Source organism: Phytophthora cinnamomi (assembly GCF_018691715.1).
Source record: "Phytophthora cinnamomi strain GKB4 chromosome Unknown Contig7, whole genome shotgun sequence".
Classification (NCBI taxonomy): Eukaryota; Oomycota; class Peronosporomycetes; order Peronosporales; family Peronosporaceae; genus Phytophthora; species Phytophthora cinnamomi.
Genome location: NW_027150940.1, coordinates 1,181,978 through 1,205,512, shown reverse-complemented (window position 1 = coordinate 1,205,512; position 23,535 = coordinate 1,181,978). Strand labels below are relative to the sequence as shown.

General features: G+C 56.1%; 9 protein-coding genes across 12 annotated transcripts; 6 read left to right on the top strand and 3 right to left on the bottom strand.

The window, feature by feature from the left end:
• Window positions 1-6,666: 6,666 nt before the first annotated feature.
• Window positions 6,667-7,263, top strand: IUM83_11172 (putative chitinase; the record flags this gene model as incomplete). Its single annotated transcript, XM_067935719.1, has 1 exon — window positions 6,667-7,263. One exon carries the CDS (start codon window positions 6,667-6,669, stop codon window positions 7,261-7,263), a length of 597 nt encoding a protein of 198 aa, XP_067798823.1.
• A 129-nt stretch (window positions 7,264-7,392) lies between these two features.
• On the bottom strand, window positions 7,393-8,457 carry IUM83_11171 (Lysosomal thioesterase PPT2; the record flags this gene model as incomplete). The annotated part of the gene is made up of 1 exon (XM_067935718.1): window positions 7,393-8,457. The coding sequence occupies one exon, from the start codon at window positions 8,455-8,457 to the stop codon at window positions 7,393-7,395; it is 1,065 nt and encodes a 354-aa protein (XP_067798912.1).
• A 1,001-nt stretch (window positions 8,458-9,458) lies between these two features.
• On the bottom strand, window positions 9,459-10,857 carry IUM83_11170 (putative ubiquitin activating enzyme, E1 family; the record flags this gene model as incomplete). Of its 2 annotated transcripts, XM_067935716.1 has the most annotated exons (2): window positions 9,459-9,690; window positions 9,752-10,857. In XM_067935716.1, the coding sequence occupies 2 exons, from the start codon at window positions 10,855-10,857 to the stop codon at window positions 9,459-9,461; spliced, it is 1,338 nt and encodes a 445-aa protein (XP_067798886.1). The 2 variants fall into 2 exon arrangements, with proteins under 2 accessions (XP_067798886.1, XP_067798887.1); XM_067935717.1 differs by lacking the exon at window positions 9,459-9,690 and having other exon boundaries at window positions 9,721-10,407.
• Window positions 10,858-11,103: 246 nt separating this feature from the next.
• IUM83_11169 (uncharacterized protein) lies at window positions 11,104-12,740 on the top strand (the record flags this gene model as incomplete). 2 transcript variants are annotated; one of them, XM_067935714.1, is made up of 6 exons in its annotated part: window positions 11,140-11,283; window positions 11,359-11,538; window positions 11,608-11,685; window positions 11,760-12,109; window positions 12,176-12,323; window positions 12,405-12,740. In XM_067935714.1, 6 exons carry the CDS (start codon window positions 11,140-11,142, stop codon window positions 12,738-12,740), a joined length of 1,236 nt encoding a protein of 411 aa, XP_067798780.1. The 2 variants fall into 2 exon arrangements, with proteins under 2 accessions (XP_067798781.1, XP_067798780.1); XM_067935715.1 differs by lacking the exon at window positions 12,405-12,740 and having other exon boundaries at window positions 11,104-11,283; window positions 12,176-12,335.
• A 443-nt stretch (window positions 12,741-13,183) lies between these two features.
• IUM83_11168 (putative chitinase) lies at window positions 13,184-13,972 on the top strand (the record flags this gene model as incomplete). Its single annotated transcript, XM_067935713.1, has 1 exon — window positions 13,184-13,972. The coding sequence occupies one exon, from the start codon at window positions 13,184-13,186 to the stop codon at window positions 13,970-13,972; it is 789 nt and encodes a 262-aa protein (XP_067798778.1).
• Window positions 13,973-14,772: 800 nt separating this feature from the next.
• Window positions 14,773-15,369, top strand: IUM83_11167 (putative chitinase; the record flags this gene model as incomplete). Its single annotated transcript, XM_067935712.1, has 1 exon — window positions 14,773-15,369. The coding sequence occupies one exon, from the start codon at window positions 14,773-14,775 to the stop codon at window positions 15,367-15,369; it is 597 nt and encodes a 198-aa protein (XP_067798814.1).
• A 130-nt stretch (window positions 15,370-15,499) lies between these two features.
• Window positions 15,500-16,564, bottom strand: IUM83_11166 (Lysosomal thioesterase PPT2; the record flags this gene model as incomplete). The annotated part of the gene is made up of 1 exon (XM_067935711.1): window positions 15,500-16,564. One exon carries the CDS (start codon window positions 16,562-16,564, stop codon window positions 15,500-15,502), a length of 1,065 nt encoding a protein of 354 aa, XP_067798779.1.
• A 2,832-nt stretch (window positions 16,565-19,396) lies between these two features.
• IUM83_11165 (PNS1-like protein) lies at window positions 19,397-20,576 on the top strand (the record flags this gene model as incomplete). Of its 2 annotated transcripts, none has more annotated exons than XM_067935709.1 (2): window positions 19,397-20,487; window positions 20,558-20,576. In XM_067935709.1, the coding sequence occupies 2 exons, from the start codon at window positions 19,397-19,399 to the stop codon at window positions 20,574-20,576; spliced, it is 1,110 nt and encodes a 369-aa protein (XP_067798776.1). The 2 variants fall into 2 exon arrangements, with proteins under 2 accessions (XP_067798776.1, XP_067798775.1); XM_067935710.1 differs by lacking the exon at window positions 20,558-20,576 and having other exon boundaries at window positions 19,397-20,032; window positions 20,107-20,118.
• A 1,519-nt stretch (window positions 20,577-22,095) lies between these two features.
• Window positions 22,096-22,716, top strand: IUM83_11164 (Glycoside-Pentoside-Hexuronide (GPH):Cation Symporter Family; the record flags this gene model as incomplete). Its single annotated transcript, XM_067935708.1, has 1 exon — window positions 22,096-22,716. The coding sequence occupies one exon, from the start codon at window positions 22,096-22,098 to the stop codon at window positions 22,714-22,716; it is 621 nt and encodes a 206-aa protein (XP_067798777.1).
• Window positions 22,717-23,535: the final 819 nt, after the last annotated feature.

Genomic DNA, 23,535 nt, shown 5'->3' with positions numbered 1-23,535 from the left:
ATCTAAGTGGAGGAGGATGTAACGGGGTTACATGGAATAGTGATCTTGGCACTATTCAGGGATGGTTACAAAAGGTCACTCCCCTGAGTAGTGACACAATAGCAACCGATACATTTTACATAGGATAAACTATAGGGGACTTCGGATTTGAATGCAGGCCAAATCTGTACTAACCTATACATACATTCAGTCTTAGATCTACCGTACTTCTGGTCAATCAGTCCCGGACACGTGAACTGCCGTTCACTGAGAGTTTGTATACTCTCGTTAGCACACTTCCTCTGTGCAAGGTGCTCGTGTGACCCCGTCACATAGATACTGCCTACGAAACAACCACAATCTGTAAATGCTAATAGTGCTAACTACAAAATTGAAGATGAAAAGAAGATTACTTAGTCTAAACGAAATATATCCATCTACCGATACCCTGAGCCTGATGTGGACGACGTCTCCGACGCACTTTCCACTCCGCTGAGCGCCATATCCCAAACGGACTGCTCCTTGGCCTCCATGAGGCAATTCAAGCAAAACCGGAGCGTTGACTGCGGAATAATTCGCGTCCAGACAGCGAAGTCATGCAGGCTCTGCCAGCACCAGTCAACGTTACGTCGAAAATGCCGATGGCCAGCGTTCAGCTACCAACAGGTTCGTGGCCCGAACTGTTAACAGTCAACGTGGCTGTCCACGGTCGCATAGGTTATCGGCTGTCGTTCAGCAGTACTGAACTCTCTGCTACAAGGGAGTACCCCCAACTGGTGCTCGCACTGTTCGTTACGCATTCGGACCATCCTGTCATTTCGGAATTCATCTCCAAGTATCCAAGCCGTCCTGACCTCCATACCACTCCACCGCAACCACGTCATTCATGAAGCTTGCTGGGCTTATCGCGTATTTGGGTCTGCTGAGCGTAGCTGCTGCTGATTCGAGCACTATCCAGTCGTCGACTTTGTCCCCCACTGCGACGACCGAGTCGATCTCATCTTCATCGTCGGGCACCCCGACCACGATCCCCGGAAGCGAATCGTCCTCTTCATCTCCATCGGGTACCCCATCCGCGCCGACCTCCACGTCGTCTTCAGCATCGTCGTCAGGGACAACCCCGACGATCGCTCTGTCCTCAATAGCGGGGTCCTCAAGTCAGCCAAACTTCGCTCGCTTCTTCGACCAGTAACAGCTTTACGCTGCCACTTGAGTCGAGTTTGTAGAGGTCGTGAACACGCACAGCAGACACGTCAACGCAGTGCTCGCCCACTGAGCAGTTTTGGGATTGCGGGAGCTCCACCAGAGTGGACTCCTTTAAGAAAAAACGCGTTGTACTAAACTAAACTAAGTACCGATCGGGCGGGCAACTACAAACCCCATACAAACTACAAGTTTCTGAGGCTGTGAGCAGCACAGGCCTCATACTCTCCCGAAACTTGTAGTCTGCATCATCAATCCGGTTGACCCACTTCAGATTCCTCAGTTCACAGGCATTCACCACCTAATTGCTTTCGGTGTTTGCGGAACTTGTTCTTTCCCAGCGCCTTGGTTAGAGCATTTACTGGCATATCGGCTGACGACAAATCCTTGATCTGCATGTAACCAGCATTCACGTAGTCAATGATCTTGTACACTGCCAAATATAAGCATTTGCTCTTGTGGTGGCCGCTTGAGTGTGTCATCACTTGAACGGCAGACATGCTATCTGTCCACAATGTTGCAGGAAACTGCACAGGCACTCCTAATTCGACAAGCAGATTTTGTAGCCATCGAATTCGATCGGCGCATGAACTTGCAGCAGTCAGTTCTGCACTACATGTGTCGGTGAGTGCAGCATCTTGATGCTTACTCTGATAAGCAATGACACAACCACCAAGTTTCACCACTTGACCCGAAATTGAACGACGAGTGTCAGGATCGTTGCCGAGATCAGCATCCGCGTAGCCAACAATCGGCAAATCTTCTTTTGCAATTTCCTTCGGTAGAACCAGCCCATAGGAACCAGATCCTTTCAGATATGCTAACACTCTCTGAGCCAAAGTGTAGTGTTCTTCCGTGTAGCAATTCATGAACTTACTCAGAATTGAAACTGCATTCGCTATGTCGGGCCGCGTACAGCGTACCAGATACTGCAGCGAGCCTACGATTTGACGGTAAGGTAAATCAGACCGATTCATCTCAGGTCCATACGGTTCTTTGGGTTTGGCTGGCCTAACCTTCATATGCATTGGAGTACGTGCAACACGAGCGTCACATTCACCAAATTTCTCCACAAGATGGCGAACGTAAGACTCCTGCGAAAGTGTAACTCGATCTGTCTCAACTTTCACATCCATGGCTAGCAGCAGGTTCACCTCGCCCAAATCCTTCAGCTGAAACTCTTTCTTGAGCTCTTCGATTAGCCACTCGATGTGTTCGGTCTTAGCAGCAATGAGCACATCATCGATTGTAAGAAACATGGGGGTGTCGCCTATCCACTTCACGTGACACCATCTGCAATAACACTAGCCTTGAAACCAAGTTTTAACAAGTATTTCTTCAGAGTTTCATTCCAGATGAGAGGAGCCTGCTGCAAGCCATACAAACTTTTCTTCAGCAAGCAACCACGACCACTCCCATCGTTGAATAATTCCGGTTGCTCCATGTACACATCGACGTCCATGCAGCCATTAAGAAATGCTGTAGTGAAGTCGATTTGACGAAGGTCCAGATCGTAATAGAATGCTAAAACAATCACCACACGAATTGCCTCCATGCTAACTACTGGTGAATAAATTTCCCAATAGTCCGAACCAAATACTTGCTCAAAGCCTCGAAGGGTAAGCCTGGCCTTATACCGTTCAATCTCTCCGTGTTGATTTCGTTTAATTACGAAAACCTAACGACTTGTCATGACTTTGCTGTTTGGCGGACGGTCCACCAGTATCCACGTTTCGTTCTTTTGGATGAGGTTGAATTCAACTTCCAGTGCTTCTAGCCATTTATCTCGATCAGGACCAGTTATTGCTCCACGAACATTCTTAAGCAGTTTGTCCATGGTCGAAATAAAATAGTTCGCCAACGAATACCCACGGAGCCGAATATTTGGTCGGCGAAGGCGAGTCGATCGTCGGAGAGGCTCAGACTGTGTCTTCATCGAACGACGAGGCTGCTTCACCTCGACCAAGCCGGGTTTTCCTTTGTATTTTACCAACCTAGGCTTTCGTTTCTTGCGACTGCCTTGCTGATCACCTTCAACGTCTTGCTGCTGATCACCATACTCGATCGAATTTTCACTAGCAGGTAAACAATCGTCATAATTCTCCGCATCATCACTCAGGACCAGCTCCCCCGTACATTTGTGCCTTTTAGGAATAGAGGCAGCTTCAGCCGCCTCAATTTCCCCCGTACCGCTAGTTCTCGCTCTCTTCTTGCCAATGACTCCGTCTCCAACTTCCTGGTCATCCGTGCTCTCATCACCGGAGTCGTGAGATGCTACGGCGACCTCGTTGGCAGAATCAGAGCACGTGTAATCATGAAGAGGCAACTTTACGTACGGAATTGTATTGGGTAGCACCACACCTAACTGATGAGAGTATACTTTCTCCAATAGTTGACTTACATAGTCACTTGCTACAGTCCACTGTTCACGAAATTTTACGTCGCGTGATTCAACAATTCGACCCGAGACTAGATCCAGCATGCGATACCCAATCGTCGTTTCAGGATACCCGAGGAAAAGTGCCTCCCGCGCTGTTGGAGCATGCTTGCCTTTCCGTTTCTTCTTCGGAACAAAATACGTGACAGCACACCTCCATACACGTAAGCCAGACACATCAGGTTTCCGACCTTCATAGAGCTCGTACGGCGTACGACCCTGATTGGCTTTCGTAGGCGAGAAGTTGTAAACTGTTACTGTAAATTTCAATCCTTATCCCCACAAACTCGTCGGCAATCCTGTCGTCACTAACATCGTGCGAACGGCCCGCAGCATTATGCTGTTCATCTTTTCAACGAGACTATTTTATTCGGGCGAGTACGTATTTGTGCGTACAGGGCGAATTCCAGTCTCCCGCATATACTTCTTCAAGGCTTCGTTCTTGAACTCAGTTCCTTGGTCTGAACCGATAAATCTGACGCGCAGTCCACCTTGATGTAGCTGCAGTATGAGCGTCTTCAAGTTATCACCACTCTCAGATTTTTGCTGTAACAAGAAGCCCCATAAATAACGAGAGTATTCGTCCTCGACAAGTTGGAATTTTGTTTTCCCTCCAACTGATTTTTCTCCATAGCTACATACATCAGACATCAACTTTTCGCAACAGCGAATTGAACGCCGCGGTCACAACCGCTTGTAGGACATTCTCCGCGACTTGGCCAACGTGCAACTCAAGCAGTCAACCACTTCTCCAGTCTGCTTACTAGGAGGAATCTGCATCCCGGTAACATGCTGATTACGATAGACCTTCTGCAATGCGTCAGCATTCATATGTGCGAACCGAAGATGCCACCGAAACAGAGAATTATCGGTAGAAACCACAGACGCGACGACACGAGCAGGTGCATGACGACTCCGAGTACGATAGTATCCATTACTCTTCTCAAACACAATTGCTCTTCCATCCTTCCACATTAGACGCTGTGGAGGGCCATTTTCGGGGTATCTGGGCTCGCACTTCCAGCTTTCTTCCTCCAATACATTCACACTCAGCAAATTCACATGACAACCAGGAACATTACGAACCCCAGTCAAAGTGTACCGTAGTTTGCCTCCGCTATTTCCACGCGGATCCTCTGTGGACACAAATGATATTTCCAATTCTGATACCACATGTTCCCTTGTAATTTCGCCGGTCCAGGACTCATGTGGTGTGTTCGTCTCCTCAAAATGCGGAAAACGGAGCATGAGTGATCGGTCAGCACAGGTGTGAGTAATTGCAGCAGAATCCAAAATCCACTCCAAAGAATTAGATACATTCGGCGGAGAAGCAATACTCAACTCTGAGCTCGTTATAGCACACGTATTTTCCAGACGTCCAATCATTCCTAATGGTGATGGCTGAGGGGGACCGCCTTTCGGGCCTGGCTTCTTGCCACCATCGCTGTTGGACTTGCCTCCAGCACCTTGTTTTGACGTACCGGCAGCACCATGTTTCAGATCAAATTGCCGCTTTCGACACACATTCTGGTAATGCCCCTCCTTGCCGCAATAGAAGCACACTCCCTTCTTTCGTTTGGATCCGCCGCCCTTATCATGAGATTTTCCTCCTGCATTTCCGGTGCTGGGCTTGCCCCCACTATTCTGCTGTCCAGAATCGTTGTCAGTCTTCTGCTTCTTGGCCACGTGCATGACCTTCCCGGTGTCCTCGTCCTCGTCACGAACAAGCTCATCCATTTCTGTTTCAGACTTCAGCGTGTTCAGTACTTGCTGGAGCGTTGGCCGTGTGCCAGTAGCCATGATCCGCGAGAACTGACGCACCACAGCTCTGTGAGTGTGCACCACACCCATGAGGATCACATCTACCGTAAGATCATCACCTATCACGCGACCTAAATTCGCCAGTGCACGGCGAGTGTCGTGAATCTCCTGCAGCCAGGCATCCATCGTCTGCTCACGAGAATAGGTAGCATGAAAAAATTTCTTCATCACTCAGACATAATTTGAAAACTCTCTTTTAGTATGATGAGCTTCCAAATCTTCCCACGTCTCTCTGCCCGTGGGGAGATCACACATCCTCTCAGCATCCTCCACTTTTTCCCCACGAAGCAAAGTATCCTTCACAAAGAAGTCCGACTGGTCATACCGTTGTTGAGCAGGACCAGCTACAGCAGGGCGCAGCATGGTGCCATCCACTAGTCCCCACGCATTGAACGGTGCAAATAAGCCTTGACTTGCGCTCGATAAAGATTAAAACTGCCTGCCATCTTTGGAGGTGTCTTGTTCACGTCGGTCGATGAACGTGGCGGCGCCACTTGTGAAACAGTGTTCACGACAGGAACTTGAACACCCGCAGTTACATTCGCAGCTGAGACTCCGCTTCCAAACTGGTGTACGGGCACTGCTGATGACGGAGGCTGCAGAACAGAGACTTCAGCCAGACTCGTCATCGGTAATGCTGGTACTGGCATTGGTGTCGATGATGGAGTTGACACAGCCATCATCCGCCGACTTCCAGGTGTCGATGCCGTACCACTGAGCAAATCTGCCATTGACGGAAAGCGCGACATTGTTCACGTTCACGTAGTCACAGGAAGAGTCTCCCTTTGGGCTCATAACCTAACAGTTTTACGCTGTCAATTGAGTCGAGTTTGTAGAGGTCGTGAACACACACAGCAGACACGTCAACGCAGTGCTCGCCCACTTAGCAGTTTTGGGATTGCGGGAGCTCCACCAGAGTGGACTCCTTTAAGAAAAAACGCGTTGTACTAAACTAAACTAAGTATCGATCGGGCGGGCGCCTACAAACCCCATACAAACTACAAGTTTCTGAGGCTGTGAGCAGCACAGGCCTCATAACCCCGACCACGATCCTCGGGAGCGAGTCGTCCTCTTCATCTCCATCGGGTACCCCATCTGCGCCGACATCCACGTCGTCTTCAGCATCGTCGTCAGGGACAACCCCAACGATAGCTCCGTCCTCAACAGCGGGGTCCTCAAGTCAGCCAAACTTCGCTCGCTTCTTCGACCAGGATCAATTCCACACTATGTTTCCGGATGCTGTGTCGCTCTACAACTTCAACGGCCTTGTGAACGCCGCCAGTAAGTACACAGAGTTCGCCAACACGGGGAACAACGACAACGACAAACGCGAGTTGGCTGCGTTCCTTGCCCAGACTGCTCATGAGTGCGACAGCTACAAGGCGGCGGAGGAGTACGCATGGAAGACGTACAGTGTCTGGCAATACTGTAACAACAGCACCATTTCGTGCGCTCCTGGCCGTCGCTACCACGGCCGTGGTCCCATTCAGCTCTCGTGGAACTACAACTACTACCACGCCGGAGAAGCGCTAGGCATCGATCTCCTTGACAACCCGGACATCGTCGCGACGGATACCGATGTAACCTGGATGACTGCACTCTGGTACTGGATGACCCCGCAGGGACAGGGTAGTCAAGCGATTCACGATGTCGTGACGGGCGAGAACGGTTTTGCTGAAGCTACGAAAATCATCAATGGTGATCTTGAGTGCGGACCGAATGCCCCAAACAAAGCCAACGAGCAGCAGCGCATCGAGTACTACACCAAAATGTGCGAGGCGTTGAATGTGCAACCCTTAGGTAGCACCTCTTGCAACGCGTAGACACACTGTACGTTTGGGTTCGCATTCAGCCCTACAACTCGTATCAACTTGTCAATGAACTCGTGTCTGCTCCTATTTGCCATTAGTTTCTTATCAACACCTGCGGCTCTCAAGCTGCACCATGCGCGCTCACTGCAGAGCCGGGTAGATGTACTCGTCCCAAATGGGCTCCCAGTAGCACTCCACATTGGCGTCAAAGCGCACGCCGTCCACAATCCAGCAGTTGTGCGAGACGTTGGCCACCGTCGTACGGTGCAGGCCGCCACGCTCGTCCAGAGTACGCAGACCGTACGTGTCCTCCTTGTACTCGACAGTATCCTCCATTTCCATGACCGTGAACTCCTCGAACTTGGTTTCGATTTCGTCGATCGAGTCCACGGACGTGTAGCGCTGAAGCAGCGAGTGCTGCCACGGGGCGACCACACCGTCGTTCGGGCTAGCGAAAAAGTGGGCCGACTTGAGACGGAGGAAGTTGGCCTTACGACGAAGCTTGTCACTCTCACACTCCGAGTCGGTTTCGTTGCAGTGGTTCAGGTTGTTCAGGTACGGAAGGTACTTGTTGTTCTCGATGAAGTAGGCGTCAGCCGGCTCGCGGTTCATGTTCATGAGCGAGTACTTGGACTGCAGCGTCTGGTTCGCATCCAGCACAGCGAGGTCGTGCTGGAACTTGCCGCGCCAGTCCGCGGTGGTGTACTTCGAGAAGTCGAAGATGTCGGCTGTCAGCAGCTCAGGCCCGAGCACATTGATCATGATGTAGAGAGGCACGACGTCCTCCGCCTGCGGGCCGTAGAACATGCCGTTCTGCATGCCGGCCAGACTCACGAGCGAGTGCACCTTGTGGTCGTCCATGTTCTCCACCACGGCGCGGGCGATACCTCCGCCCTGCGAGTGCCCCACGAAGTGGTAGCCGTTGTCGAAGCGCGAGTCGTTCTGCACAATGCTACGGATCTGGGCGATGGCCATCGGGATCTGCGCCGTCACCGACTGCACCGAGCACTCGGCCTCGCAGAAGGTAAGGCCCACGAAGACGCGGCCTTCAGCGGTGAGGTTGGCCTTGATGTTGCGTCCGTTGGTGGCGTTGCCCGTGACGCCGTGGAAGAAGAACACGGGCAGCTCCGAGTCGGGGACGTCGTCCGCTACCACGAAGGAGACAGCCGCAGCGGCCAGTGCAAGCAGGAAGGCTCGGAACACCATGACGGACTAGGACTTGATCGTTTTCGGGCGAAAAGGATTGTGATCTATGTGCGCTCGCGGTTGCGGTGACTGCGGCCGCAGATGTAGCGGAGACCATGGTTCGCTCGTCCGATCGGATGGCGACGGTGTCAGGCAGATAAGACCTTGGCCTGCGTTGGCTAACAGCGCCGGATCGTAAGGTCTACGAGACTTGGACCAGGATATACCTCACAGACATCAACTGTTGACGGCCAACACTGCAACCACGCTGGGGGATCACTTTTTCCCGTCGTTCCTGAAGATTTTGTGAGGTATTGGCCCGCGGCGCCTAGATAGGCCATTTCGCCACACGCTCTCCGTGCACGTGCAGCGAATGCGACGCGGGACTTGACCACAATGCCATCGCGTGAAGTCGCAAGTCTCCTGATCAACCAAGCCCCCCAGCGCTGGTGGTCACGACCAGCACCGATAAAACGTTTGATGACTAATACTGCCAAAATTTGAAAACGCTTTGTTTGAAGGTATCCCCACGTTGCACGGAATCACTCGATACCAACAAGCACACCCTTGTAATCTCTCCAAGCACCCAGAAGCACGCACCTGGGGCCTCTAGTTACGCGTCCCTAGGTACAATCTCAGTATAGTAAGGCCGCAATGCTATCGAGTCTTCAAGTTGCATCCGCGCTGCCACCCTCACTCGGTGTAGCATTCAACCGACCGGTTCGTCGCTGCTTGCACTGTAGATTTCCCGTTGTCGTGCTGCCATATCTTGAACAAACTCAAGTGTTTTTAAACAGATTCCTCCGGTGTCAGCGAGTTCTCCGAGCAGCCGCTAGCATTATGGGGGGAAATCTGATTTCCTCAGCCAACGTTGAGTTTGAGCGCGATGCATCAATGACGCTGGTAACTTCGTTTTACCGCAAGAAGGCTGCCACGGGTTACTCCGTTGCGGAACGTGGCGGTGGTGGTTTGTTTTCTTTGCCTGTCGAACAAGGTATTCACTGCAGCAGGAATCTTGTCAGCTATTGGTTCCGTTTGGACCTTCCATCCTTGCTGTTGCGTCCTCTGCGATTCTTAATCTTGGGCTTGAACATAATATTCAACGACAGCGCCATATCCCCGACGAAAAGTGCGTCCGTGATCGTGAGGCTCTCTCCGTCCTTCACGAGCTCACGCAGCGGCTTCGAAAAGTTGTCGCTGGTGGCAGTGCGCAACGCTGGCGGGCCCTGCATGATCAGGTTCGCGCTACCTGAGCTGATTGAGGGCTTCAGCAGCCGGAAATTGTCACACAACGCAGTCGGGCTTGCGGTCGTACTGGAACGTGTGCGAGTAGCAGCCCGTGGCGCCCATGTGCATGTGGTAGTTGTTCATCAGCCAGCTGCAGTAGCTCATGGCCTTGAGCGCCTCGCTGACACACATGGCCGACACCACGGCGTTGGTCGACGCCACCGCCGGGATAATGTTCTTCGCCACGCCGAGCGTGAGGCTGTACGTGACCCCGGCAATGCCGACCTGCTCGGCGCGCTCCTTGGCGGCCTGATAGACCCACTGCATGTGCTCGGGCGAGTCCTTGTCCAGCTTCTTCTCCGGGAACTCGCGCGGCCACAGCACGATGAAGGCGTAGGCGACGCAGTGCGCGGGCTGGCGCGGCGTCTCGGCGATGGTGCACATGGGGAAGCTCTTCTGCGGCGGGAAGGTCTCGAGCGAGCATTCGAAGCAGCTCGTGATGCGGGGGATGATGACGCGCGCCTGGCCGCGCAGGCCCTCAGTGCCCCCGTCGATGAGCGGGATGATGGTGGCCGGGTCCACGTCGCCGTCCTCGTCCACGTCGGCCAGCGAGACCACGAGCGAGTTGAGGTAGCGGCGCGCCTCGATGTTGTCGAGCCCCGAGAGGATGACGTGGAACTGGCGGTAGAAGTCGGCGTCCATGTCCTGCACCTTCATGAAGTGCGGCGTGATGTCGCCGCCCATGCGCGCGCGCACGAAGGCAGCGGCGCACTCGGCCTTGGACTTGCCCACGTCGGCGGCGCGGAACAGGAACTGCCGGTTCAGGTTGGACACGTCGATCGTGTCCATGTCCAGGATGTCCACCCGGCGGAAGCCCGAGAGCACGCAGTCCTTGAGCAGCTCGCAGCCCAGGCCCCCGGCGCCGATGATGAGCACGCGGCACTCGCTCTGCAGGAAGGCCAGCGTGTCCTGCGCGGCCTGCGGGTCGAACTCGCCCAGCGGCACAATAGACGTCTCGCTCGGGAAGGCCGTGCGGCGGCCCAGCAGGCGCAGCAGGTCCCAGTGGCGCTGCTCGCCGCGCACCGAGTGCAGCGGCGCGAGCTTCATGGCGGAGGAGGGCGGGGACGACGGGGAGGGCGCAGCGTGGCTCAGCTTGGGCTTCTTGTGCGCGAGGGAGCGAGGAGACGCGGCCATAAACGTCGCTCCCGAGGGGGAAGCGGCTACAGCAGCAGGCGACGGCGGCGACGAGCTCCGGGAGCTGCGGAACGTTCGACCGATAGTGAAGTGGCGAAAATGCGGGTATCTTGACCTGATGGGTGGTGTGTGACACATTATCAAAGTGGAGTGGTGCACATCGATAATCACAGTATCGGGTTTGGGAGGGTGGAGCGCGAAACGACACAAGGGAGGGCAGTTGAAGTTGCAGTGTAGTTGGCGAGTATGGTGGCCACGGCTGCTGCACGGCCCAAGCCGCACATGCTGGGCGGCAGCAATAACCTCGTGAGCGAGCGGAATCGCCGCGAGAAGGCGGAGGCGGCGCTGCAGACGGCGAGGCTGAACCTGCGCACGCTGGCGCAGGACCTGACGCCGCAGGTGCAGCGGCTTGGGCAGCAGGTGGAGGTGCGTGGGTTCGAGCGAGTGCTAGGCTGTTGTGTGGGCACTGAGTGCGAAGGAGGGGTGTTGGTGGTGGGGCAGGCGCTGCAGGTAGAGAAGCGCCACCGACTGCAGCTGGACGAGGCGTCGCAGGAGCTGCTGGAGGGCCTGCAGGACCAGATCGACGAGGTGGAGGCCAGGCAGCAGCAGTGCTGCGTCGTGGACTGCAGGATCGAAAACGCGGTGAAGCAGGTTGACGAGCAGGCCACGGCGGATCGATATGTACGGGGTTGAAACGTGTTGGAAAATGGTGGATTCACTTCTGCTGACAGATTACGTGAGCGGTGACAGGAGCTGCGGATGCTGATCAGCAAGTTGCAAGAAGTGCAAGATGAACGCGCAGTGGAGATTCGACTACTGCATCAGGAGGTGGGGGTCGCCGCTGCTGGTCATTATTGCTAGTCGGTGATGTGGAGAGCATTGACTGAGGATCTTGTGGTTAGCTCGTGGCGTCGAAGGAGTTTATGGCGCAGAGGATGAACGCCATCGAGGACGCTGTGGCTAGCGTCAGAAGCGAGATCACACGTGGGAGCGAGCAGCAGCGCAATACTATGCAGAGTCATGCCAGCAAAATCGACGAAATGGATGACAAGCTGTTCGCGCTGGACAAGGAGCTGCTCAAGTTGAAATTGTCGCTGCCAGCGTCGGTGAAGGCGCAGATCCCCACTTCCTTTACAGATCAGCGCTCTGGTTCTGGGGCAACAGCTACCGCGAATCGAGTGGAGGTGACACAGGGTGGAGAGTTGGGTGTCGCCCTCAAAGTCCACGAGCTAGCAGCGGATATCGAGGCAATGTAAGGCGGTACCCAACAGTATGCGTTGCAAACCAATCTGAACTCACAGTTTGTGCGCGCTTCCAGGAAAGCAGATTCGTTAGCGTACCGCTCGGCCGACAGGAAGCAGTTCGACGCACTGACAAACCGAATGCGTGAGGCAGCAAAGAGCCACCACGCACTGAAGAAAGAAGTGGAGACCCGGTTGCAAGACATGAGGGTTTGCTACGACCAGGTACGCGAGTGACTCCAGGCCATTGACCTATCGATTCACCTAATGTTGTTCAACGTCTCAATGCCTTGATGCATGCTGCAGATGGTCATCAAAATTCCCAGCGAGTTGTCAAAGCGCCTGCAGAAGGCACAAACTGTATGGGATGGCGAGATCGAGACGCTGAAGGCGTCCGTGCTCACGCTTGAGGCATTCTACAACGTACAGAAGCGTAGAGAGACCGCTGCAGCTTCCAGCAGCCATCGCGGTTCGCATATGGATGTGGAGCAGCAAAAACTACTGGAAGGTGTCAAAACCCTGCGAAAGGAGGTGAATAGTCTGAGAGAAGAACACAACTCGCACCTTACGCGCATCGACGCGGACTTGCTCGGGTTGTACGACTGGACTCGGGAGAAATTTGCATCCGTTCGAGGCTGCTAAAGCGAGGGCGCTACATTTGAGCGCACGTGCAAACCAAGTGAGCAAGATGAAGGACAAGCTTGGCTGCAGCACCTGGTTACTTCTGCCGCAGCGGGTGCTATTGTAGGTTGCAACGGATTGGCTCCGCCTGAAACCTCTGAGACATAGCGCCACCCACAAGGCTCCACAGCTGAGCTCGTGGATGCCAACGAATTCAGGCGAAAGCGATTTGCAGCTTTGCTCTCACACATGCATTGCCATTTGCAGTGTGACAGCGCCACAAGACGTGCCATCTGACTGAGAACTCGCGCCCGGATGGTGAACAGCCAGGTATTTGAACCTCTTTGCTCTATCCCGACGGCACGGGTGAAGTGAAAGGCTTAGCGCTTCCCACCGCTCGCAATGCAAACCCCACATTGCGATTGCCACTTACGAATTTGCCTCCAAGTATCAAACCACGAACCATGAAGATCACTGGAGTCATCGCGTCAATGGGCATGCTGGGCGTTGCTGCTGCCGGCTACTGTGACGTTGATCAGCCCACCACGCAGCAGTCGACCCCGGATGTGACCCCGGCCGCTACGACAACCACTTCGTCTACTTCGTCGCCCGCGGGTAACTCGAGCTTCGCTCGCTTCTTCGATCAGGACCGATTCCACGCCATGTTCCCGGATGCCGTGCCCCTCTATAACTTTAATGGCCTGGTAAACGCCGCCAACAAGTACACGACTTTCGCCAACACGGGTAACGACACCAATGACAAGCGTGAGCTCGCGGCTTTCTTGGCTCAGACAGCCCACGAGAGCGACAACTTCAAGGCGGCCGAGGAGTACGCCCGCAACACCTACACGGTGTGGCAGTACTGTGACAACAGCACTATCCCCTGTGCGCCCGGCCGCCGCTACCACGGTCGTGGCCCCATTCAGCTCTCGTGGAACTACAACTACTACCACGCCGGAGAAGCGCTAGGCATCGATCTCCTTGACAACCCGGACATCGTCGCGAACGACACTGCGGTGACGTGGATGACTGCGCTTTGGTACTGGATGACCCCGCAAGGCGGTCGCGTTATCCACGATGTTGTGGCGGGCGAGAACGGTTTTGCTCAATCCACCGACATCATCAACGGCGCGCTCGAGTGCGGTCCGAGCGCTCCGAACAAGATCAATGAGCAGCAGCGTATTAAGTACTACGCTAAGATGTGCGAGGCGCTGGATGTGCAGCCCCTCGGCAACTCGTCGTGCAACGCGTAAATTGTGAAATGAGGTCTTGTGAAATTTCACCATCCCATAAACAGTGAACTCTTTCGTATCTAAGATTTTTTGTTTGAAATTCTTGTGGGTCGTTCTCGAACATGTAAAAGATTCTTGTTGCGGCACAACAAATGGAGCTCACTAGTTGGTCTCGTTTGACTGCAGAATAATTCGCGTCCAGACAGCGAAGTCATGCAGGTCATGCCAGCACCAGTCAACGTTACGTCGAAAATGCCGATGGCCAGCGTTCAGCTACCCACAGGTTCGTGGCCCGAACTGTTAACAGTCAACGCGGCTGTCCACGGTCGCATGGGTTATCGGCTGTCGTTCAGCAGTACTGATCTCTCTGCTGCAAGGGAGTACCCCCAACTGGTGCTCGCGCTGTTCGTTACGCATTCGGACCATCCTGCCATTTCGGGATTCATCTCCAAGTATCCAAGCCGTCCTGACTTCCGTTCCACTCCACCGCAACCACGTCATTCATGAAGCTTGCTGGGCTTATCGCGTCTTTGGGTCTGCTGAGCGTAGCTACTGCTGATTCGTGTACTACCCAGCCGTCGACTTTGACCCCCACTCCGACGACCGAGTCGATCTCATCTTCATCGTCGGGCACCCCGACCACGATCCCCGGAAGCGAATCGTCCTCTTCATCTCCATCGGGTACCCCATCTGCGCCGACATCCACGTCGTCTTCAGCATCGTCGTCAGGGACAACCCCAACGATAGCTCCGTCCTCAACAGCGGGGTCCTCAAGTCAGCCAAACTTCGCTCGCTTCTTCGACCAGGATCAATTCCACACTATGTTTCCGGATGCTGTGTCGCTCTACAACTTCAACGGCCTTGTGAACGCCGCCAGTAAGTACACAGAGTTCGCCAACACGGGGAACAACGACAACGACAAACGCGAGTTGGCTGCGTTCCTTGCCCAGACTGCTCATGAGTGCGACAGCTACAAGGCGGCGGAGGAGTACGCATGGAAGACGTACAGTGTCTGGCAATACTGTAACAACAGCACCATTTCGTGCGCTCCTGGCCGTCGCTACCACGGCCGTGGTCCCATTCAGCTCTCGTGGAACTACAACTACTACCACGCCGGAGAAGCGCTAGGCATCGATCTCCTTGACAACCCGGACATCGTCGCGACCGATACCGATGTAACCTGGATGACTGCACTCTGGTACTGGATGACCCCGCAGGGGCAGGATAGTCAAGCGATTCACGATGTCGTGACGGGCGAGAACGGTTTTGCTGAAGCTACGAAAATCATCAATGGTGATCTTGAGTGCGGACCGAATGCCCCAAACAAAGCCAACGAGCAGCAGCGCATCGAGTACTACACCAAAATGTGCGAGGCGTTGAATGTGCAACCCTTGGGTAGCACCTCCTGCAACGCGTAGACACACTGTAGCGTTTGGGTTCGCATTCAGCCCTACAACTCGTATCAACTTGTCAATGAACTCGTGTCTGCTCCTATTTGCCATTAGTTTCTTATCAACACCTGCGGCTCTCAAGCTGCACCATGCGCGCTCACTGCAGAGCCGGGTAGATGTACTCGTCCCAAATGGGCTCCCAGTAGCACTCCACATTGGCGTCAAAGCGCACGCCGTCCACAATCCAGCAGTTGTGCGAGACGTTGGCCACCGTCGTACGGTGCAGGCCGCCACGCTCGTCCAGAGTACGCAGACCGTACGTGTCCTCCTTGTACTCGACAGTATCCTCCATTTCCATGACCGTGAACTCCTCGAACTTGGTTTCGATTTCGTCGATCGAGTCCACGGACGTGTAGCGCTGAAGCAGCGAGTGCTGCCACGGGGCGACCACACCGTCGTTCGGGCTAGCGAAAAAGTGGGCCGACTTGAGACGGAGGAAGTTGGCCTTACGACGAAGCTTGTCACTCTCACACTCCGAGTCGGTTTCGTTGCAGTGGTTCAGGTTGTTCAGGTACGGAAGGTACTTGTTGTTCTCGATGAAGTAGGCGTCAGCCGGCTCGCGGTTCATGTTCATGAGCGAGTACTTGGACTGCAGCGTCTGGTTCGCATCCAGCACAGCGAGGTCGTGCTGGAACTTGCCGCGCCAGTCCGCGGTGGTGTACTTCGAGAAGTCGAAGATGTCGGCTGTCAGCAGCTCAGGCCCGAGCACATTGATCATGATGTAGAGAGGCACGACGTCCTCCGCCTGCGGGCCGTAGAACATGCCGTTCTGCATGCCGGCCAGACTCACGAGCGAGTGCACCTTGTGGTCGTCCATGTTCTCCACCACGGCGCGGGCGATTCCTCCGCCCTGCGAGTGCCCCACGAAGTGGTAGCCGTTGTCGAAGCGCGAGTCGTTCTGCACAATGCTGCGGATTTGGGCGATGGCCATCGGGATCTGCGCTGTCACCGACTGCACCGAGCACTCAGCCTCGCAGAAGGTAAGGCCCACGAAGACGCGGCCATCAGCGGTGAGGTTGGCCTTGATGTTGCGTCCGTTGGTGGCGTTGCCCGTGATGCCGTGGAAGAAGAACACAGGCAGCTCCGAATCGGGGACGTCGTCCGCTACCACGAAGGAGACAGCCGCAGCGGCCAGTGCAAGCAGGAAGGCTCGAAACACCATGACGGACTAGGACTTGATCGTTTTCGGGCGAAAAGGATTGTGATCTATGTGCGCTCGCGGTTGCGGTGACTGCGGCCGCAAATGTAGCGGAGACCATGGTTCGCTCGTCCGATCGGATGGCGACGGTGTCAGGCAGATAAGACCTTGGCCTGCGTTGGCTAACAGCGCCGGATCGTAAGGTCTACGAGACTTGGACCAGGATATACCTCACAGACATCAACTGTTGACGGCCAACACTGCAACCACGCTGGGGGATCACTTTTTCCCGTCGTTCCTGAAGATTTTGTGAGGTGTTGGCTCGCGGTGCCTAGATAGGCCATTTCGCCACACGCTCTCCGTGCACGTGCAGCGAATGCGACGCGGGACTTGACCACAATGCCATCGCGTGAAGACGCAAGTCTCCTGATCAACCAAGCCCCCCAGCGCTGGTGGTCACGACCAGCACCGATAAAACGTTTGATGACTAATACTGCCAAAATTTTGAAAACGTTTTGTTTGAAGGTATCCCCACGTTGCACGGAGTCACTCGATACCAACAAGCACACCCTTGTAATCTCTCCAAGCACCCAGAAGCACGCACCTGGGGCCTCTAGTTACGCGTCCCTAGGTACAATCTCAGTATAGTAAGGCCGCAATGCTATCGAGTCTTCAAGTTGCATCCGCGCTGCCACCCTCACTCGGTGTAGCATTCAACCGGCCGGTTCGTCGCTGCTTGCACTGTAGATTTCCCGTTGTCGTGCTGCCATATCTTGAACAAACTCAAGTGTTTTTAAACAGATTCCTCCGGTGTCAGCCGAGACGCAGCGAGTTCCGCTAGCATTACGGGGGGGGGTCTGATTTCCTCAGCCAACGTTGAGTTTGAGCGCGATTCATCAATGACGCTGGTAACTTCGTTTTACCGCAAGAAGGCTGCCACGAGTTACTCCGTTGCGAAACGTGGCGGTGGTGGTTTGTTTTCTTTGCCTGTCGAACAAGGTATTCACTGCAGCAGGAATCTTGTCAGCTATTGGTTCCGTTTGGACCTTCCATCCTTGCTGTTGCGTCCTCTGCGATCTCGGAGCTCCAATATCAGGTTGCAATGATCACCATGTTTGTCACCTTGTGTGGGTCAGGCGATCTGAAGAGATTTGTCGAGGTGAACGCTTGCAAGTTGCAGCCATCGCCTCGCAGCGCAGGACCGGCTCAAATTTGGCGCGGTGCTCTACTACGGTCGGCTCTAAGATCCACGTCGATTGCGAGCAGCTCCACTCCCTGAGCAGCGTTCGTCTCGACAACTTGGGAACGGAGAACCACGAATTGCCGCCCGACGGCGTTGGGCCGACGCCCCGGCTCCGCGCAACACTTCGAGAGAAACGCGGTGTCTTTCGGTGGACCCTGCTGCAAACCTCGACTAGCCTCACCGAGATCAAGCTGACCATGGCGCTCTTGAACTCGCTACTCGCTGCGGTGGTCGTCGCGTTTGCTGCCTACGCGTACTCGATCTCTTCCGACGTTCGCCACAACTACAGCGCTGTCCCCGACTCGGAGCTGCCCGTGTTCTTCTTCCACGGTGTCACGGGCAACGCCACCAACGGACGCAACATCAAGGCCAACCTCACCGCTGAAGGCCGCGTCTTCGTGGGCCTTACCTTCTGCGAGGCCGAGTGCTCGGTGCAGTCGGTGACAGCGCAGATCCCGATGGCCATCACCCAGATCCGCAGCATTGTGCAGAACGACTCGCGCTTCGACAACGGCTACCACTTCGTGGGGCACTCGCAGGGCGGAGGAATCGCCCGCGCCGTGGTGGAGAACATGGACGACCACAAGGTGCACTCGCTCGTGAGTCTGGCCGGCGTGCAGAACGGCATGTTCTACGGCCCGCAACCAGAAGACTTGGTGCCTCTGCACGTGATGCTCAACATCCTTGGCCCCAGTCTGCTGACCAAGGACATCATGGACTTCTCCAGCTACTCGAAGGCGGACTGGCGCGGCAAAGTGCAGCACGATCTCTCCGTGCTGGGCGCCAACCTGACGCTGCAGACCAAGTACTCGCTCATGAACATGGCCCGCCCGCCCGTGAAGAACTACTTCGTGGAGAAGAACCAGTACCTGCCGGCGCTGAACAACATCAACCCGTGCGACTGGTTCGACGTGGGCTGCCGCTACACCAAATGGCGCCACAAACGCAACTTCCTGCGCCTCAAGTCGGCGTACTTCTTCGCGTCCCCGCAGGACGGCGTCGTGGGGCCCTGGCAGCACTCACTGCTAGGCCACTACAGCGAGGTGGACTCGCTCGAGGAAATCGAGACCCGGTTCGAGGAGCTCACGGTCGTGGACATGGAGAGCACCGTCGAGTACCAGCAGGACACCTACGGCCTGCGCACACTCGCCGAACGAGGAGCGCTGCACCGCATCACCGTGCCCGGCGTCTCTCACAATTGCTGGCTGGCAGACGGCATGCGCCTCGACGCCCCCGACAAGCTGTGCCAGTGGCAGCCCGTCTGGAACGAATTCATCTACCCAGCGCTGCAATGAAGGCGTGGCACGGATCGACGGACATACATGTACGTTGCGTGAAGTTGACGTTGAGCTCTCGAGACCTAAACAACATGAATCCAATGCGAGTTGCGCCTGATACATGGATGGATTTTATGCCATGTTTATCGCCACCTGGCGGCGACGGCGATTGCCCTCGGCAGCGGAGACACTTCCTCGCGCAGATTCAATGCTTGTGTCCAACCACCCCGCACCGCACGGGCAGAATCCGTTTCCAATCCGTTTCAAGCCACAGGGGTCGGTCGGTACCTGTCGGTTCGAGATCACTTTAGCATTTCTCGCGACCGACCTACGAGCATGTCGTCCCCGATCTTCGGTGCGAGTCCGTACCGCCACCAGACCTCGGGGCCGGCCGAGACGCTGTCCCCGGTGGTACAGCCATCGGCCCCGCCGCCGGAGAGCGACGCGCCGCCCGTGAAGCGCGAGTGCAACGACTTCTTCTTCCTCATCCCATTCCTGGCCGTGGTGGTGGTCACCGCCGTGTTCGCCGCCAAGTACGGCGACGACTTCATCAGCGCGACGGAGGTGCAGGGCTTGTCCGAGTCCTCGGGCGTGAAGTTCATGCTGCGCATTGTCGGGCTGTCGGCGCTCGCGGCCGCCGGCATGTCCGTCGTCTGGATCGCGTTCATGGTGCTGCTGGCCGAGGCGCTCATCTGGGTGGCCCTGCTCACCATCATCGTGCTCAACATCGCGGCCGCCATCGTGCTCACCAAGAAGGCGTACGACAGCGGCGCCAGCTGGTACTGGTGGCCGGCGGTGGTCTTCGGCCTCTTCGCGCTGCTCACCATCCTGTACGTCGTCTGCATCCGAAAGCGCATCAAGTTCGCTGCGGCTCATCTCAAGGTGGCGGGCAAGGCCATCTTCCGCCTGCCCATGACGCTCTTGGTGGCGCTCGTCATGGTCGGCGTGCAGATCGGCTGGGCGGTGCTCTGGGTGCTCGGCTGTCTGGGCGTCATGTTCCACCAGGACTACATCAAGCTCGAGGAGGACTCGTGCACGACCGAGAGCTGCGACCTTAAGTACAAGACCGGAGCCATCATCGGCGTGCTGTGCGGCATGCTGCTCATCTACTTCTGGGTCACGTTCGTGCTGCGCAATGTCATCGGTGTCACGACGGCGGGCACGGTCGCGGCGTGGAAGAACGCCGCGAATACGCCGTTCATCACGATGGGCGCGTGGCTGCGAGCAGTCACGCTCAACCTGGGCAGCATTTGCTTCGGCTCGCTTATCGTGGCCATCCTCGAGACCGTGGTGTGGATCCTGCACATTCTGGCGTGGCTGGCTGGCCGCAGTGGCAACTGCTGCCTGTCGTGTCTGCTCTCGTGCCTGTCGTGCATCATCTCGTGCATCGAGAGCTGGATCGAGTTCTTCAACCGCTTCGCGTACGCGTACGTGGGCTGCTACGGCTACAGCTTCGTCACGGCCAGCCGTCACGTGTTCAAGCTCTTCGCTGCAAAGGGCTGGAGCGCTATCGTGAACGACGACCTCACCGGCAACGTGTTCTGGCTGGGCAACATCATTATCGGCGCCGTGACCGCCTACATCGGCGTGCAGATCGTCGACGGCACCGACAGCGCGCGGCTGGCCATGTTCTCGCACCCGCATGTGTTTGTGGCCTTCTTCTGCTTCTTCGTCGGCTACGGCATCAATAACCTGTTCATGTCGGTCGTGGCGAGCGCAGTGACGACAATTTTTGTGCTCTGGGCCGAAGACCCGCACGGGTGGCAACTCACCCGTCCGAAACACTTCGAGACGCTGCACAAGGCGTGGCTCAAGATCTACCCGGACGAGTACAACAACGGCTACGGCAAACAGGCGACCGGCGCCGACGGCCGCGTCTAAAAAGCTGCATTTCCACTCTAATACGCTATCTTATGCCGCCATTCGATCAGTGTTCATCTCGTTTTTCATATCATCCTAGTCTGCGAATGCTCAACTCACAACGTCGGCACTTTACGTGAGCCAGTTGAAGACTAAAGTGTCTCTGATAAACACAGCATTGCTATTAATTAGCAAACGCCAGATCACCGATTAGTTATCCGAAGAAACAAGCTGCTACGGTTCGACTCGAGGAGTCGACACAGCCTCACGTGAGTGGCATTCCTCTTCCGACGTTGAGCGCATCAAGTCTCACCGAAATGAGCTCCAGATTCCTCGAAGGCATTGAGATCAGGGCGTCGCGCGCCCAGTTTGACTCGCTCGCGACACTGGAGACACCAAATGGTGTCTGCAAGTCTCCGACGCCCGAAGGAGAGGAGGCAACTCCGCAGAGTGCTTCGTTTGGGACTTTGCTTGTCATTTCGATGCCTCGGATGGCCGTTCGAATGGCGCGGGCAGCGCAATGGGCAGCTTTGGGGCCGTACTTGCCGACTATGCTTCCACGTTACGCGGTGCAGTTGACCCAGCTCTCTGGACCACTTTGCGGTGTCCTGATCGGGCCGATTATCGGCGTGTATTCGGACCAGCTCACCTCGAGGTTCGGTCGCCGCCGTCCATTCCTCGCAGTTGCTGCGGTCGGGAGTATTATCTGCTGGATACTCATGGGCTACACTCGAGGGCTAGGAGACGCCTTGGGAGACGTGGGCTCTGGGAAACAAGGCGAAGTCACAGACCGGAAATGGACGGCACTTCTGACGATTCTCTTCTACCTCTGGACTAGCCTCGGCATCAACGTCGCACAGACGCCAGTTATGTTGCTCATCTCCGACTTCGCTGGCAGTCGACAAACCATCGGGGCTGCAATGGACAAGGGTGGGCGACGCTAGGAGCGATCGTTGTAGCGGCGTACACTGAATTTTTTCGGCGCAGCTTACATCACGATGCATTGGTTCCTGGGAATGCTGTCAGTTTTAACGGCAGTCGCTGTGGGAGCAGCTTGTTACGTGGCGAAAGAGACACCACGGGGCCGGGGGCTACTGGAGAAGAGAACTTGCTGTCACACCGCGGCGTTAGCGTTTGGGTCAATCTTCTCGGTCGTGCGAACTCTCCCAGAAGCGCTGGCGGTGTACTGCACCGCCCTCTTCCTTGTTCAGTACGCTTTCGCGGCGTACAGCGGCAACAAGGGCATGTTCTTCGGTCTCGAGGTTTTCAACGGAGACGCCACGAACGCTGCAACCTGTGGGAACCAATGCTCGGAGCAACAGCTCGACTACAATCGCGGTGTGCAGCTAGCTGGGGGTCTCGCTGACATCTTGTTCAGCGTCGTCGGGTACCTATATTCGTGGGTTCTGCCTCCCCTGGTGCGTCGATTCGGAGCTCGAACCGTGGCAACGGTCTCAACCATCCCGCAGATGCTGCTGATGGCCATGGCGTTCTGCGACGTCGTCGCGCTGGACGTGACCATCGTGGCGTTCACCTCCATCACCATCGGCACGTTCTTCGCACTGGGTGTGCCCCTCATCGTGCACGTGCTGGGCCACACCGTTGGCATCGGCGTGTACGTCGGTGTCCTGAATTCCGCGAACTCGTTCGGCCAGCTGCTCAACTACATGGTCGGCTCCGCGCTGGTGGAGACGTCCCTGGGTTTCCGACTGCCCATTTTCGTGGGCGGCGCAGTCAGTCTGCTGGCGTTCCTAGTTTGCCTCTGCTGCTTGAGACTCCAGGTGAACTCCCTGTAAGACTTAACGTTATAATAGCGCGTCGTAACATGTTCAAATTCGTATTTTTACTCGCGCCAAAAACAGTTTTTTTGGCGGGAAAAAGGGTCACATCGCTCGCTGTCCAGCAGTTCGCAGTGCCCAATTACCGGTATGAGCGCCGCCGTGACGGCCGAGGACGGCGCCCCGGCCGCCGCGAACGCCTTCATGATCATGGGCTACAGCGTGGAGTTCCCGCGCGGCAAGCGGCCGTTCCCGGCGCAGTTGGCGGTCATGAACAAGGTGCTGACGGCGCTCAAGACGGAGCAGCACGCGCTGCTCGAGTCGCCCACGGGCAGCGGCAAGACGCTGGCGCTGCTGTGCTCGTCGCTCACGTTCCAGAAGCAGTTCGCGCGCGACAAGGCGGCGGCGCTCAAGCGCGAGCAGGAGGACCCCAGCGCGCGCGAGCACGAGGCCAGGAAGCTCGCGCAGGAGGCCCAGCTGCGCGCCCTCGAGGCGCAGATGCAGCTCATGCAGGCCCAGCAGCAGGTCGAGCAGGCCAGGCGCCAGCGCCAGGAGCGCGAGGCCGACGACGCGACCCAGTCCACCTGCCAGCCCACACAGGAGGCGCAGGAGGCGCAGGAGACGCAGGCCACGCAGGAGACGCAGGCCACGCAGGTGGCCGGGCTCAAAGAGGAGGAGGACGACGACGGTGATGTGGCCGCTACGCAGCCCAGCAGCTCCAGCGCCGACGCGCGCCTCGGCGCCGAAGGCTGGATGAGCACCAGGAAGCGCGAGCTGGAGGCCGACAGCACCGCCGCCAAGAAGAAGCGCGTGCTGCCCACGTCCTTCGCCGCTGCA